The 16639-nt window shown below is 50.3% G+C and overlaps 1 protein-coding gene across 2 annotated transcripts in view; it reads left to right on the top strand.

Moving 5' to 3' along the window:
• Window positions 1-10611, top strand: part of TECPR2 (tectonin beta-propeller repeat containing 2) — a 137684-nt gene extending 127073 nt beyond the window's left edge. For both annotated transcript variants that reach the window (XM_088475650.1, XM_088475651.1), the window contains exons 18-20: window positions 8178-8319; window positions 8677-8826; window positions 9439-10611. In XM_088475650.1, coding sequence (XP_088331776.1) covers window positions 8178-8319; window positions 8677-8826; window positions 9439-9587 — 441 coding nt within the window. In that variant the 3' untranslated portion in view covers window positions 9588-10611. The remainder of the gene's footprint in view (window positions 1-8177; window positions 8320-8676; window positions 8827-9438) is intronic.
• The last annotated feature ends 6028 nt before the right edge of the window (window positions 10612-16639 follow it).

Below are 16639 nucleotides of genomic sequence, written 5' to 3'. Positions count from 1 at the left end.
AGCTGTCGGGGTAAGTGCCTAACCGGCCCCTCTTAGTGCCTAGCCGTCGGGGTAAGTGCCTAACCCTAACCGGCCCCTCTTAGTGCCTAGCCGTCGCGGTAAGTGCCTAACCGTCCCCTCTTAGTGCCTAGCCATTGGGTAAGTGCCTAACTAACCGGCCCCTCTTAGTGCCTAGCCCTCGGGGGAAGTGCCTAACCCTAACCGGCCCCTCTTAGTGCCTAGCCATCGGGGTAAGTGCCTAACCCTAACCGTCCCCTCTTAGTGCCTAGCTGTCGGGGTAAGTGCCTAACCGGCCCCTCTTAGTGCCTAGCCGTCGGGGTAAGTGCCTAACCCTAACCGGCCCCTCTTAGTGCCTAGCCGTCGCGGTAAGTGCCTAACCGTCCCCTCTTAGTGCCTAGCCATTGGGTAAGTGCCTAACTAACCGGCCCCTCTTAGTGCCTAGCCCTCGGGGGAAGTGCCTAACCCTAACCGGCCCCTCTTAGTGCCTAGCCATCGGGGTAAGTGCCTAACCCTAACCGTCCCCTCTTAGTGCCTAGCCGTCGGGGTAAGTGCCTAACTAACCGGCCCCTCTTAGTGCCTAGCCGTCGGGGTAAGTGCCTAACCCCAACCGGCCCCTCTTAGTGCCTAGCCGTCGGGGTAAGTGCCTAACCCCAACCGGCCCCTCTTAGTGCCTAGCCGTCGGGGTAAGTGCCTAACCCTAACCGGCCCCTCTTAGTGCCTAGCCGTCGGGGTAAGTGCCTAACCCTAACCGTCCCCTCTTAGTGCCTACCCGTTGGGGGAAGTGCCTAACCGTCCCCTCTTAGTGCCTAGCCATATCCAGCCCCTCTTAGTGCCTGGCCGTCAGGGTAAGTGCCTAACCCTAACCGTCCCCCCTTAGTGCCTAGCCATCGGGGTAAGTGCCTAACCCTAACCGTCCCCTCTTAGTGCCTAGCCGTCGGGGTAAGTGCCTAACCCTAACCGGCCCCTCTTAGTGCCTAGCCGTCGGGGTAAGTGCCTAACCCTAACCGGCCCCTCTTAGTGCCTAGCCGTCGGGGTAAGTGCCTAACCGTCCCCTCTTAGTGCCTAGCCATTGGGTAAGTGCCTAACCCTAACCGTCCCCTCTTAGTGCCTAGCCGTCGGGGTAAGTGCCTAACTAACCGGCCCCTCTTAGTGCCTAGCCGTCGGGGTAAGTGCCTAACCCTAACCGGCCCCTCTTAGTGCCTAGCCGTCGGGGTAAGTGCCTAACCCTAACCGTCCCCTCTTAGTGCCTACCCGTTGGGGGAAGTGCCTAACCGGCCCCTCTTAGTGCCTAGCCATATCCAGCCCCTCTTAGTGCCTGGCCGTCAGGGTAAGTGCCTAACCCTAACCGGCCCCCCTTAGTGCCTAGCCATCGGGGTAAGTGCCTAACTCTAACCGGCCCCTCTTAGTGCCTAGCCCTAACTGTCCCCTCTTAGTGCCTAGCCGTCGGGGTAAGTGCCTAACCCTAACCGTCCCCTCTTAGTGCCTGGCCGTCGGGGTAAGTGCCTAACCCTAACCGGCCCCTCTTAGTGCCTGGCCGTCGGGGTAAGTGCCTAACCCTAACCGGCCCCTCTTAGTGCCTGGCCGTCGGGGTAAGTGCCTAACCCTAACCGGCCCCTCTTAGTGCCTAGCCATCGGGGTAAGTGCCTAACCCTAACCGGCCCCTCTTAGTGCCTAGCCATATCCAGCCCCTCTTAGTGCCTGGCCGTCAGGGTAAGTGCCTAACCCTAACGTCCCCCCTTAGTGCCTAGCCATCGGGGTAAGTGCCTAACTAACCGGCCCCTCTTAGTGCCTAGCCGTCGGGGTAAGTGCCTAACCCTAACCGGCCCCTCTTAGAGCCTAGCCATATCCAGCCCCTCTTAGTGCCTAGCCATATCCAGCCCCTCTTAGTGCCTGGCTGTCAGGGTAAGTGCCTAACCCTAATGTCCCCCCTTAGTGCCTAGCCATCGGGGTAAGTGCCTAACTAACCGGCCCCTCTTAGTGCCTAGCCGTCGGGGTAAGTGCCTAACCCTAACCGGCCCCTCTTAGTGCCTAGCCATATCCAGCCCCTCTTAGTGCCTAACCCTAACCGGCCCCTATTAGTGCCTAGCCGTCGGGGTAAGTGCCTAACCCTAACCGTCCCCTCTTAGTGCCTACCCGTTGGGGGAAGTGCCTAACCGGCCCCTCTTAGTGCCTAGCCATATCCAGCCCCTCTTAGTGCCTGGCCGTCAGGGCAAGTGCCTAACCGTCCCCCCTTAGTGCCTAGCCATCGGGGTAAGTGCCTAACCCTAACCGTCCCCTCTTAGTGCCTAGCCATCGGGGTAAGTGCCTAACTCTAACCGGCCCCTCTTAGTGCCTAGCCCTAACCGTCCCCTCTTAGTGCCTAGCCGTCGGGGTAAGTGCCTAACCCTAACCGGCCCCTATTAGTGCCTAGCCGTCGGGGTAAGTGCCTAACCGTCCCCTCTTAGTGCCTACCCGTTGGGGGAAGTGCCTAACCGGCCCCTCTTAGTGCCTAGCCATATCCAGCCCCTCTTAGTGCCTGGCCGTCAGGGTAAGTGCCTAACCGTCCCCCCTTAGTGCCTAGCCATCGGGGTAAGTGCCTAACCCTAACCGTCCCCTCTTAGTGCCTAGCCATCGGGGTAAGTGCCTAACTCTAACCGGCCCCTCTTAGTGCCTAGCCCTAACCGTCCCCTCTTAGTGCCTAGCCGTCGGGGTAAGTGCCTAACCCTAACCGGCCCCTCTTAGTGCCTGGCCGTCGGGGTAAGTGCCTAACCCTAACCGGCCCCTCTTAGTGCCTAGCCATATCCAGCCCCTCTTAGTGCCTAGCCGTCGGGGTAAGTGCCTAACCCTAACCGTCCCCTCTTAGTGCCTGGCCGTCGGGGTAAGTGCCTAACCCTAACCGGCCCCTCTTAGTGCCTAGCCATATCCAGCCCCTCTTAGTGCCTGGCCGTCAGGGTAAGTGCCTAACCGTCCCCCCTTAGTGCCTAGCCATCGGGGTAAGTGCCTAACCCTAACCGTCCCCTCTTAGTGCCTAGCCATCGGGGTAAGTGCCTAACTCTAACCGGCCCCTCTTAGTGCCTAGCCCTAACCGTCCCCTCTTAGTGCCTAGCCGTCGGGGTAAGTGCCTAACCCTAACCGGCCCTTATTAGTGCCTAGCCGTCGGGGTAAGTGCCTAGCCCTAACCGTCCCCTCTTAGTGCCTAGCCGTCGGGGTAAGTGCCTAACCCTAACCGTCCCCTCTTAGTGCCTGGCCGTCGGGGTAAGTGCCTAACCCTAACCGGCCCCTCTTAGTGCCTGGCCGTCAGGGTAAGTGCCTAACCCTAACCGGCCCCTCTTAGTGCCTAGCCATATCCAGCCCCTCTTAGTGCCTGGCCGTCAGGGTAAGTGCCTAACCCTAACGTCCCCCCTTAGTGCCTAGCCATCGGGGTAAGTGCCTAACTAACCGGCCCCTCTTAGTGCCTAGCCGTCGGGGTAAGTGCCTAACCCTAACCGGCCCCTCTTAGAGCCTAGCCATATCCAGCCCCTCTTAGTGCCTAGCCATATCCAGCCCCTCTTAGTGCCTGGCCGTCAGGGTAAGTGCCTAACCCTAATGTCCCCCCTTAGTGCCTAGCCATCGGGGTAAGTGCCTAACTAACCGGCCCCTCTTAGTGCCTAGCCATATCCAGCCCCTCTTAATGCCTAGCCATATCCAGCCCCTCTTAGTGCCTAACCCTAACCGGCCCCTCTTAGTGCCTAGCCATATCCAGCCCCTCTTAGTGCCTAGCCATATCCAGCCTCTCTTAGTGCATAACCCTAACCGGCCCCTCTTAGTGCCTAGCCATACCCAGCCCCTCTTAGTGCCTGGCCGTCAGGGTAAGTGCCAAACCCTATAAAAAAAAAAAAAAAAAGTGTTGACTATTTTTGTGGCGACCTTTTGACCCTATTGACCTTCTTCCATGTCGACCTTTACTGTGTCCACCTATTGTCCCTGCCGACCTATTGCCTGTCTAACATCTGGTGTTAATCTAGACTTTGGTGATCTTCTAACTGTCTGTCTATAGGGCCTGATTCATCATGCATCGCTATTGCGATCTCCGCTGTTATTACGCACGCAGGTCTGTTGCGAAAATATGGTAATGAGTGCAATAACAAAGCTATTACAGAGACACCCATAGCCAGCTTGGTGACGCCCACTACCGCTTTCATACAGTCCTGTGTATACATCGGGAACATGGAGTAACATCGGCCCCTCGCACACAAATACAGCAGCCCTGACCTTACTCAGACATTGCTAACCTCGTCGCACGCCCTGAGTACAAAAGCTGCGTATACTGTCTCAGTGGCTAATTTATGCACACCCATGTAACGGCGTTCAAACGAACTGGTACCCCCGTCAGCACCCCCAAATGCTCACTTCCTGTCAATCACTCTTTGATGGGTCTGCGTGGTCTCTGCAATCGCAGTGGCGCCCACCCACACTGCGATGCATGCGCAGTACACAACAATCGGCCGTCTGCCTGTGTAATCGCAATGGCGATCCGGAATGAATCTGGCCTATAGTCCGGATACCCACCTGAAGGTAGAGACTCATTCTGCCCGTTACTAGGCCTCCTCTATCTGCCCTTAGGTGATTTCTAGTACAGGTCCTGTCAGATGCAGAGTCTGTATTTGCATTTATAAGTACATTGCTGAGTTGATTGTCTCATAGACGTCTGGATTGTTAATCCCCTGAGAATCCACAGAAATGTGCCAACATACTTTCCACATGACCTCATGCATCATACCTGCTTGTGATCTAATTCAGGAATCTGCAGCAGGATAACAGCGTAACGAGGACGTGATTGTACACACACACCGGGGATTGAGGCTAACCAGAACAGACCAGGGTAATAAATCAGGGTATCCACCATGGGGCTTAATTAGAGGTAACAGGATGGAGTATTAGGGACCCTGAACATAAGTAACAGTATGGAGACTTGGGGGACTGACCAGAAGAGAAGAAATATTTAGGGGCCCTGGATAGAAGTAACAGGATGGAGTATGAGGGGCCCTAGCCAGAAGTAACTGGATGGACTATTAGGGGCCCTGGCCAGAAGTAACTGGATGGACTATTAGGGGCCCTGGCCAGAAGTAACTGGATGGACTATTAGGGGCCCTGGCCAGAAGTAACTGGATGGAGTATTAGGGGCCCTGGCCAAAAGTAACAGGAGAGTATATTAGGGGCCCTGGCCAAAAGTAACAGGAGGGTATATTAGGGATCCTGGCCAGAAGAAACAGGAGCCAGTATTGGGGATCCTGGCCAGGAGGGAGTATTAGGGATCTTGGCCAGAAGTAACAAGATGGAGTATTAGGGACCATGAACATAAGTCACAGTAGGGAGACATGGGGGACCGACTAGAAGTAAGAGAAGGAAGATTTACGGGCCCTGGCCAGAAGTAACTGGATGGAGTATTAGGGGCCTTGGCCAAAAGTAACAGGAGCCAGTATTGGGGATCCTGGCCAGGAGGGAGTATTAGGGATCTTGGCCAGAAGGAAAAGGAGAGAATATTAGGGTCCCTGGCCAGAAGAAATAGGAGAGAGTATTAACGGCCTGGTCAGACATAACAGGAGGGAGTATTGGGGTCCTGGCTAGAAACAGGAGGGAGTATTAGGGTCCTGGCCACAAGTAACAGGAGAGAGTATTATGGGGATGCACTTTATTTACCGGCGTCCGAAATGCAGGATGTCGGGAAAACCCGACTCTGTACTAAAGATAGGCGTCTACCGACGCCTATCTTTAGCCAGACGCCCGGCATCCCGAACGAAGCGGGGACTGTTAGCCGCACAGGGGGGGATGTTTAGTTTTAGCTACCCCCGGGGGGACTTAGGGTTAGGGTTTGGCGCTCCACCGGGAGGATTGGGGCTTGGCACCCCCCGGGGAGGGTTAGGGATAGACTCCTCCCCCCCCTCTCCCCCCCCCCCCCCCCCCGGGAGGGTTAGGTTTAGGGTGCGGGAAGGGGGGTTAGGGTGGGGCATCTCCGGGGGGAGGTTAGGGTTAGGCACCACTAAGGGAGGGTTACGGGGGGGGGGGAGAGAGGGGAGACTTAGGGTACTTACCAGCCCCAGTCGGGATCCTGACGGATTGCGCTTCCAGCGTCGGTATTTAGACCACCGGCATTACATACCGATCCGTATTGGGGACCTGGCCAGAAGTAACACCTGTTTGCACCAGAACATTCCTCCCCTTCTAGTGCCTTTAGTAAGTGAATGTGGTGGTAACCCGGGAACTCCCGGATATACAATAACCCCAGTTTTATTCACCATTCTTATACAGTGCCTTGAAACCATTAAGAACTTTACTATTGTACATAAGTGATATATAACGAAGCTCATGTGTTGTTATGTCTGATAATGTATGTTTGTTGTTTTATGCATTTTCTCTTTATTATAGAAGCTTTTTTGTGGGGTGAAGTTCCCCCATCTTGCATCACTCTGCAATGAGGACATAGCAAAGCTTTTTATTTTGGAGCTTCTCTCGTTTGGATAGAAGCTTCCTGTATTTCTTTCTCATGCAGTAGAAGACACTGACTGGTGATCAGGACTCTATATTCTCAAATGATACCATAGTGACCAATAGTGTGACAGAAAAGTAACTTGGGGAGGTGCTATTTTTTTTTTTTCTTGTGTTTTTCTATTAAAAGAGCAACCCCAGGCTGATATTAATGTTTTTAACTCTGCAGTGTCATGGCTACCACAGTCAAATGGCACAATATGTAGTGAGCAGGGAGACTTTGGAACACCCCTTTGAGCTCTACCTGCACTGTGTACTGTATGATTCTCCCCTGCTTTTCCCACATCTGCCATCATATTAAATGTCGAGTGGGTTCTGTGACTTTAAACCCTCCAGAGAGATTTGGAAAGGAAATAACGTATGAGGGACGCTAAAAGCAGTGTTTATCAGGTGCATGCTTAAAAGTATTTAACATGCCAATTAAACAAATGGGATTAAACATTGTGTCTGGGACTGCGGCTTTAAGGTGAAAATAAATTACTCGTCGTCAGCGTCTATTGAATATTGGAGAAATGTATCATTTTTTTTCTATATTGATAATACCGAAGCACTGAAGTCGCGCATAGTGTCAGTATGTATATAACAATGTAACAATATCCCAGCACTGAAGCCGCGCACACCCGCATAGTGTCAGTATGTATATAACAATGTAACAATATCCCAGCACTGAAGTCGCGCACACCCGCATAGTGTCAGTATGTATATAACAATGTAACAATATCCCAGCACTGAAGCCGCGCACACCCGCATAGTGTCAGTATGTATATAACAATGTAACAATATCCCAGCACTGAAGCCGCGCACACCCGCATAGTGTCAGTATGTATATAACAATGTAACAATATCCCAGCACTGAAGCCGCGCACACCCGCATAGTGTCAGTATGTATATAACAATGTAACAATTTATTCCATAAGCAGAGAAAATAAATAATCATTTACAAATATACATTGAATATCACAGAGAACAATTTAACAGTTCTGGTTTCAAAATGTCTGCACCAAATAAAGTATTGTCTAATAGGCACATCCAGGCACATAGTTCCCTGATTAGTGTATATAATAAGCCCACAGCCATTTTTAAATGTAAAGCCGGGTACACACTAAACGATATGCGGACTGCATATCTGGCACATCGGCCCGTGTGTACCGGCTGTGTCGCTGACTCTGCACGTCATCACCAACATCCCCTGTCAGACCTGCATACATGGCCTCATGGCCCCCGCTGTCGTTCAGTCGCTGCTGGCATCAGCAAGTGTATGCACTTGCTGATGCCGGCACCCCCGCCACTAACGACATTGCGCTTGGTTTAGTGCATCCTGGAATTGGCATACTTGCAGAACGTAATAGTGGGCGATAGTTAGTAGATGGTAACTGAGCCACGCAGTGGATGTAGAGAGAGAGCGAGAGATCTCATCGCAGTGTGCCCAGGTCCGGTACAATTGCTAGGCATCATGCTATTTGATGGTAGGCGTCGAATGTTTTTGTGGCTTGTGACCCTATTGCAGCAGATTGGGTCTGTTACATACTTTGTATGGAAACTATTGGTGATATTTAGTCTAGCGCTATAAGACTGTTCTTTCCTCCTTTACTAATTGCTCTATGTTACTGATAACGTCCTGTTCAGAAAACGTCATATATCATTGTTTTTGTTGTTTGTTTTTTTTTTTGCAGCCTGTTGGGATCAACCTGATTAATGTATATTCTAGTCCTAATGACAGCATGCTCTGGACGCTGGATAACAAATGCAATGTCTATGTAAGGATCGGCATTACTGAGGAGATGCCTGTAGGGACAGACTGGGAGCACGTACCTGGTGAGTGCTGTTTATTGTCCCTTGTCCTGTAAAATATTTGTCAAATCTACTTAACGGACCTTTTTAAAAAGGTTCTATTTTTTGACAGCGTAGGGCTCTGAAATAATAAAATTGATTGTCTATAAAAATAAGCCAAACGCACATCGGAGGCGGACATTTTGTAGCCTGATATTTCCATAGTAACCAGCAACCTTACTGCTCCACTTTTGTTACTGGTCTCTCCTGAGTTTATGAGCTGAATTTTCTGGATAATCCGTGGGTTGCCCACAAAATGTCCGCCTGCAGGTGGCGAGTGGTACAGGTGGCAGATGCACATATGTAGGATCTCTGATCAATGTCCCATCATTGGATTTTTAGGCTTACAGGCATGTCAGCTGGCTGTGAGTGTGAGAACGGTGTGGGCTCTGTGTCCTAATGGGGACATAGCCAGACGTTACGGAATTACAGAGAAAAACGCAGCTGGGGACTACTGGAAGAAAATCCCTGGGAACATGTCTTGGCTGACAGGTAGGCATGAAACCATCTCACAGATCCCCATGTGCCCAGGGCTTAGGAGATGGAGCCGTTGCTATATTTCTCCATGTTCACCTCTAATGAGGCCATCAATATGGCTGCCCCGTTATTATTAAGGATAACCGACCTATTGGTATCATGTTTAGTACATTGGTCCTTTCTATTCCCCAGAAGGTTCATGGGCCTGCAGATGAGTATACTGTATTGGCTTGTACATAGCCGCCTTCAGCTTTTACTAAACACATTGCCGTATCTTCCCAGGTATTGTGGGTAACCTCTCTATCATGTACGCAGAGTCATCGGGCATATCATTGCGTCCGTTGCACAGAGCTGATCTATTTTGTTTCCAAGGGTAATGGAAGTAAATTGGGCCTTATAGTGTAGTTGGCGAATGACCCAACAGGAAGCCCCTGCGATGCAGACATACAATTATAGCATAGGTTGGGGGAGGTCATGAGCTAACCAACAAATGTGTTTCATCTAATTCTGTACTACCCCGTGTTTAGTATAGTTCTCTACAATGTACTGTGGGGCTGATTAATACGCTGCCTCACTGCTCTACGCGACTTGTACATTTCGCATTGACCAGTAGCGGCTCCTTTGCAGTGACTCCGCAGGATGAGCTGTGGGGCATCGGCAGCGCCGGGTCTCTTCTCCAGCGTCTTACAAAGACCTACAGCCACCACCCCAACATTCCAAATAATGACAACCTTTTGGCTCACTCGGACTTCGAAGACGAATGGGAGGTGATCTGAGCTATTACCCCGAAAACTTGGATACTACACCTGTGCGAGGGTTCATAAGCTGCTAAAAGCCTGTATTGTCCTTATTACTGCTCCATGTAATAAACAAAGCACTTCACCTGGTCCAGAGTATTTCCTCGTTACTGTGTCTGTGCCCATGTAACACAATCACTTGTTGTAATGTGTATATACTACCCTAGATGTTCTTACACAATACAGCTCACGTGTACTAACACTGTAATATCTTCTCTAATATGTGCAAAAGGTTGGACGGCCGGGGTCCTCAGATTAGTATTGGGTGGGATCTGCTATACGGCTTTATACACGTGTATGGTTTATATGACATCGGGAGAAGGCATTACGGAATGACTAGACATTGATAAAATAGTCTCCTATCGAAGAATAAAAGATTTATGTACCCAGAAGTTGTGAAAAGGCCTCTCCTGGGCTGTTGTGTTACACAGAGAGGTTCAGATGCTACGTGTGCATTGTACTATACGGGATACCTCCTGCCTATCAGCAATGCTCCACTAACGCTGCTTTCATTTATAGACTACCCCAAGTCTCAGCCACGTTACCCTAATGGGCACCTTCTGGCACTTCCCCAATTGTCACTGTTTTCTGGCACTTTACATAATCTTTATTCTGCCATTGCTGTGTACAGTCAGACGCAGCACGCTGCGGTGGTGAGTTATAGCGATCGCTATCAACACTTTATAGCCATACACTTAGTTCTGTTGTTGCTCCTGTGGTTTACGCTGTAACACATTACACAGCTACTGCTGTATACAGAACATATCCAAATTGTATCTGCAACTAATCTACTGGGCGTTGAGGAACGGTTCACACTTCATTACAGTGACATTAAAATGATGTCAATTCTTATTTTTCTTTATCTTGCAATTAATATTGGTACTGAGACGATATAAATGTGGGGTTTATAGTGGATACAGAGAACTAATTTATTATTCAAATTCAATGTCTCTAGCTTTATTCATTTAGGCTGTTTCTTTTAACAGTATTTTATTATTGTTTAAATAAAATCTTAAAGTTATTTTGCATTGTGTTCTTATTTCTTTCTACATGTTTCTACTGTAGCAGTGAGATATAACTAACTACACACTAATACTCAGGGGTTAGAGCAGGAGACTGGTGTGTGCTCTGTACAGGTCTCTCTCCTTCCTGCACTGTGTCAGTAGCCAGGACAGGTCACACAGCAGCCGGGATATCACACCACTTACTACACACTAATACTCAGGGGTTAGTGCAGGAGACTGGTGTGTGCTCTGTACAGGTCTCTCTCCTCCCTGCACTGTGTCAGTAGCCAGGACAGGTCACACAGCAGCCGGGATCTCACACCACTTACTACACACTAATACTCAGGGGTTAGTGCAGGAGACTGGTGTGTGCTCTGTACAGGTCTCTCTCCTCCCTGCACTGTGTCAGTATCCAGGACAGGTCACACAGCAGCCGGGATCTCACATCACTTACTACACACTAATGCTCAGGGGTTAGAGCAGGAGACTGGTGTGTGCTCTGTACAGGTCTCTCTCCCCCCCGCACTGTCTCAGTAGCCAGGACAGGTCACACAGCAGCCGGGATATCACACCACTTACTACACACTAATACTCAGGGGTTAGAGCAGGAGACTGGTGTGTGCTCTGTACAGGTCTCTCTCCTCCCTGCACTGTGTCAGTAGCCAGGACAGGTCACACAGCAGCCGGGATCTCACATCACTTACTACACACTAATGCTCAGGGGTTAGAGCAGGAGACTGGTGTGTGCTCTGTACAGGTCTCTCTCCTCCCTGCACTGTGTCAGTAGCCAGGACAGGTCACACAGCAGCCGGGATCTCACCCCACTTACTACACACTAATACTCAGGGGTTAGTGCAGGAGACTGGTGTGTGCTCTGTACAGGTCTCTCTCCTCCCTGCACTGTGTCAGTATCCAGGACAGGTCACACAGCAGCCGGGATCTCACATCACTTACTACACACTAATGCTCAGGGGTTAGAGCAGGAGACTGGTGTGTGCTCTGTACAGGTCTCTCTCCCCCCTGCACTGTGTCAGTAGCCAGGACAGGTCACACAGCAGCCGGGATCTCACACCACTTACTACACACTAATACTCAGGGGTTAGAGCAGGAGACTGGTGTGTGCTCTGTACAGGTCTCTCTCCTCCCTGCACTGTGTCAGTAGCCAGGACAGGTCACACAGCAGCCGGGATCTCACACCACTTACTACACACTAATACTCAGGGGTTAGAGCAGGAGACTGGTGTGTGCTCTGTACAGGTCTCTCTCCTCCCTGCACTGTGTCAGTATCCAGGACAGGTCACACAGCAGCCGGGATCTCACATCACTTACTACACACTAATGCTCAGGGGTTAGAGCAGGAGACTGGTGTGTGCTCTGTACAGGTCTCTCTCCCCCCTGCACTGTGTCAGTAGCCAGGACAGGTCACACAGCAGCCGGGATCTCACACCACTTACTACACACTAATACTCAGGGGTTAGAGCAGGAGACTGGTGTGTGCTCTGTACAGGTCTCTCTCCTCCCTGCACTGTGTCAGTAGCCAGGACTGGTCACACAGCAGCCGGGATCTCACACCACTTACTACACAGTAATGCTCAGGGGTTAGAGCAGGAGACTGGTGTGTGCTCTGTACAGGTCTCTCTCCCCCCTGCACTGTGTCAGTAGCCAGGACAGGTCACACAGCAGCCGGGATCTCACACCACTTACTACACACTAATACTCAGGGGTTAGAGCAGGAGACTGGTGTGTGCTCTGTACAGGTCTCTCTCCTCCCTGCACTGTGTCAGTAGCCAGGACAGGTCACACAGCAGCCGGGATCTCACCCCACTTACTACACACTAATACTCAGGGGTTAGTGCAGGAGACTGGTGTGTGCTCTGTACAGGTCTCTCTCCTCCCTGCACTGTGTCAGTATCCAGGACAGGTCACACAGCAGCCGGGATCTCACATCACTTACTACACACTAATGCTCAGGGGTTAGAGCAGGAGACTGGTGTGTGCTCTGTACAGGTCTCTCTCCCCCCTGCACTGTGTCAGTAGCCAGGACAGGTCACACAGCAGCCGGGATCTCACACCACTTACTACACACTAATACTCAGGGGTTAGAGCAGGAGACTGGTGTGTGCTCTGTACAGGTCTCTCTCCTCCCTGCACTGTGTCAGTAGCCAGGACAGGTCACACAGCAGCCGGGATCTCACACCACTTACTACACACTAATACTCAGGGGTTAGAGCAGGAGACTGGTGTGTGCTCTGTACAGGTCTCTCTCCTCCCTGCACTGTGTCAGTATCCAGGACAGGTCACACAGCAGCCGGGATCTCACATCACTTACTACACACTAATGCTCAGGGGTTAGAGCAGGAGACTGGTGTGTGCTCTGTACAGGTCTCTCTCCCCCCTGCACTGTGTCAGTAGCCAGGACAGGTCACACAGCAGCCGGGATCTCACACCACTTACTACACACTAATACTCAGGGGTTAGAGCAGGAGACTGGTGTGTGCTCTGTACAGGTCTCTCTCCTCCCTGCACTGTGTCAGTAGCCAGGACTGGTCACACAGCAGCCGGGATCTCACACCACTTACTACACAGTAATGCTCAGGGGTTAGAGCAGGAGACTGGTGTGTGCTCTGTACAGGTCTCTCTCCCCCCTGCACTGTGTCAGTAGCCAGGACAGGTCACACAGCAGCTGGGATCTCACACCACTTACTACACACTAATACACAGGGGTTAGAGCAGGAGACTGTTGTGTGCTCTGTACAGGTCTCTCTCCCCCCTGCACTGTGTCAGTAGCCAGGACAGGTCACACAGCAGCCGGGATCTCACACCACTTACTACACACTAATACACAGGGGTTAGAGCAGGAGACTGTTGTGTGCTCTGTACAGGTCTCTCTCCTCCCTGCACTGTGTCAGTAGCCAGGACAGGTCACACAGCAGCCGGGATCTCACACCACTTACTACACACTAATACACAGGGGTTAGAGCAGGAGACTGTTGTGTGCTCTGTACAGGTCTCTCTCTCCCCTGCACTGTGTCAGTAGCCAGGACAGGTCACACAGCAGCTGGGATCTCACACCACTTACTACACACTAATACACAGGGGTTAGTGCAGGAGATTGGTGTGTGCTCTGTACAGGTCTCCTCCTGCACTGGGAGGGAGGGAGGGAAGGGATGGTGCATTGCTAAGGGCAGGGGCGTATCTACCCATTGGCCTGGATGGCAATCGCCAAGGGCGCCGGCCAAAGGGGGGCGCTGTCCGGCAGTGCCACTAGCAGCCAACGGGTGGACTACCCCAGGGGCCGAACTAGTGGCACCCACCACCAGTTCCCCGGGCCCCACAAGTGTAGGGCAGATCGCAGTGAGAGCAGTCTGCCCTACACTGTTTAAAAATATACAGCTGCTGTGTGTTTGTTATAGCAGCCAGGAAATAAGAGTCACAGAGTCTCATTTGCTGATGCATCCACGGAGGGAGCCAGCTAGAGCTCACTCATGAGCTCCGACTTCCGGCTCCCCCCACAGCTAGTGATGGGAGAGACATCATGATGTCTCTCCCATAGTGCTTGCAGAGCGGGCCGGTAGGAGCGGACAGCGGCGGTTGTGTCAGGAGCGGAGATCAGGTAATTTGTGTATTTTTTTTTTGTGTGTGTGCATAAGCCTGGCACGGGGGGGTGCTACTAGGAGGCACTTTATGGATGGGGGTGGCTGCTTCTGGGGGCACCAAGTAGGGGGGGACTACTACTGGGGGCAATGCAGCATAGGGGGTACTACTACTAGGAGTACTGTATAGGGGGACTACTAGTGGGGGCAATGCAGCATAGGGGGGTCTACTGGGGGCAATGCAGCATAGGGGGGACTACTACTGGGGGAAATACAGCATAGGAGGACTACTACTGGGGGCAATACAGCATAGGGGGGACTACTACTGGGGGTACTGCATATTGGGGACTACTACTGAGGGCACTATATAGGGGGTACTTAATGTATAGTAGTATTCAGAAATAATGGGGGGAGGGGGTGCCAGTCCATTAGTTTGCCAGGGGCACTCGGATCCCTAGATACACCCCTGGCTAAGGGACCTGAATTTAGCAGAATCAGTCAATTCCAGTCAGTTAGACAGAATTGCAGAGTATTCTTTGAGCTTATAAACTGAGGACAAGATTATGTCATCCATTGATCTATACAGCGCCAGTCTCTGAAACCCGTCATTGAGAATTGGAGGAGAGGTAGAGGCATACTAGTTTTCGCTGCACTATTAAAATATTTCAGAGGAGATTTTTTATATGCCGATCAAGGCAAAGGAATTGATGTTACGGACGACCCAGAATTCTGGCTCCTGAACCCATCTCCTAAATTCTCCCGTCTGACAGAGATCACCCCATCCCAGAAGGCCCTCAAGGTGGGGCAAGGCTGGCAAATATGCAGAGGAGTTCCCACGGAAACATTTTTGAAAATGTGCTCAGACAGCGACACCATTTTGATATGACCTTATAATGTGTCTCAGGAGTAAATGAAGTGAGCTACACCAGGACGCTTTAAAAAAAATGGAGGACCACTGTTTATCACTAATATCATCCCGCAAGTCTTTCTCCCAGGTCCTAGTAAAGTTCGGTAGAGCGGAGAATTGTCTGTTCATTCACAGTCTATGGATCTGTGTCTGTCTGAAAGAAAGACACAACCTTATATCTTAAATCATGTGTTTGCTCTGTTCAGCTTGTCCACATATCTGTGGTTAAGTGGACAGAGGGTACAACGGCATTTTGGAGGCCACTAAGTTACTTTTTTTTTTAACGTCCCTGTACAGGCTGGGAATTGCTTTTCTAGTGAGGTGGAATTTAGATGGGATTTGGTAGCAGAGATACAGGACCTCAATTAACTGTCTAAAACCGACTGCATTATTGGCAGATATTGGACGCACATCTAATACCAGCATAGTGTGTTATGGTGTCAGTGATTCGCTGTGCAACTGGGTGATTGCTGTCATACTTGCTCCCCCTTGCAAAGGATTAACAGTCAATTGTTTTTTAAAGTACTACTAGTAGTCTTCCTGGTCCTTTTCTGGGGTGAAAATCTACTCCCAGCAGCAGCAGGCATAGCGCTTAAGGATTCTTCTGGGGCAAGGACTAATGTGAATTATTTAAATATTTGTTGTAAATGCCTACCCTCTTCCCCCTCCTCCCTCATAAATTTGCTCCGGAATCAAAAAATTTAATTAAATTTACTACTAATCAAATCTTCCTTTCCCTGCCTTCAACTACATACATACTCCAACTCTCTCAGGCCTCTTGAATAATAAAAACATTTGTTTTCTGATGTGCCATGTTGGAAGTCGAACTGCCACAGCTGCTGCAATCTTTGACATGCGGTTGCTGAATGCCAAAAATGTCCAGAAATGTTTATGGCCACAGACGGCATCTCCTGCATGCCCCTTTCATTTTAAAAAATATTCTGAACCACCAAGTTGATTTTGTAGACAAAACTTGAGACATTTTGTTCACCCATGCTGTCCCCTCCTCCCTCACAAATTTGCTTTGGACTCAAAAATTAAATTTACCACTGATAAACCCTTCATTTCTCTGCCTTCAACTACATACATACTGCATCTTCCTCAGGCCGCTTGATTTATGAAAACGTGTTTCCTTATGTGCCATATTGGACATTAAATTGTCACGTGTTTGTGCCGCCACTTAGCTTAGTCAGCCAGTTAGCTTGGTGCAAATTTTGGGCCTAAACTTGATTAAAACAATATTGTGAGGTGGTCAAAGTTGACTGGAAACTAGTGGAAATTAATGTTATTGAGGTTAATAATACTGCAGGAACAGAAAAAAAAATTGTGATATTTTTTTATTTTTTTTTAATAGAGATTTTATAAAAATTTTTAAAAAATATACAGAAACAAAACCAAAACATGCAAGGGCGGTTTTGGCAAAACCAATCCAGATCCACAACACGAAGGAGATACAGATCCAAAACACGGGGGTCGGCGATCATCCCTTATTATAATTTATATTTTCTACTTGTCTGGTTTTATAAA

The sequence above is a fragment of the Taudactylus pleione genome, unplaced genomic scaffold, assembly GCF_031769625.1.
Source record: "Taudactylus pleione unplaced genomic scaffold, aTauple2 ptg000175l, whole genome shotgun sequence".
In the NCBI taxonomy this organism is placed as follows: Eukaryota; Metazoa; Chordata; class Amphibia; order Anura; family Myobatrachidae; genus Taudactylus; species Taudactylus pleione.
Note: the sequence above shows the minus strand (reverse complement) of the source record. Positions and strands in the feature narration are given on the sequence as shown.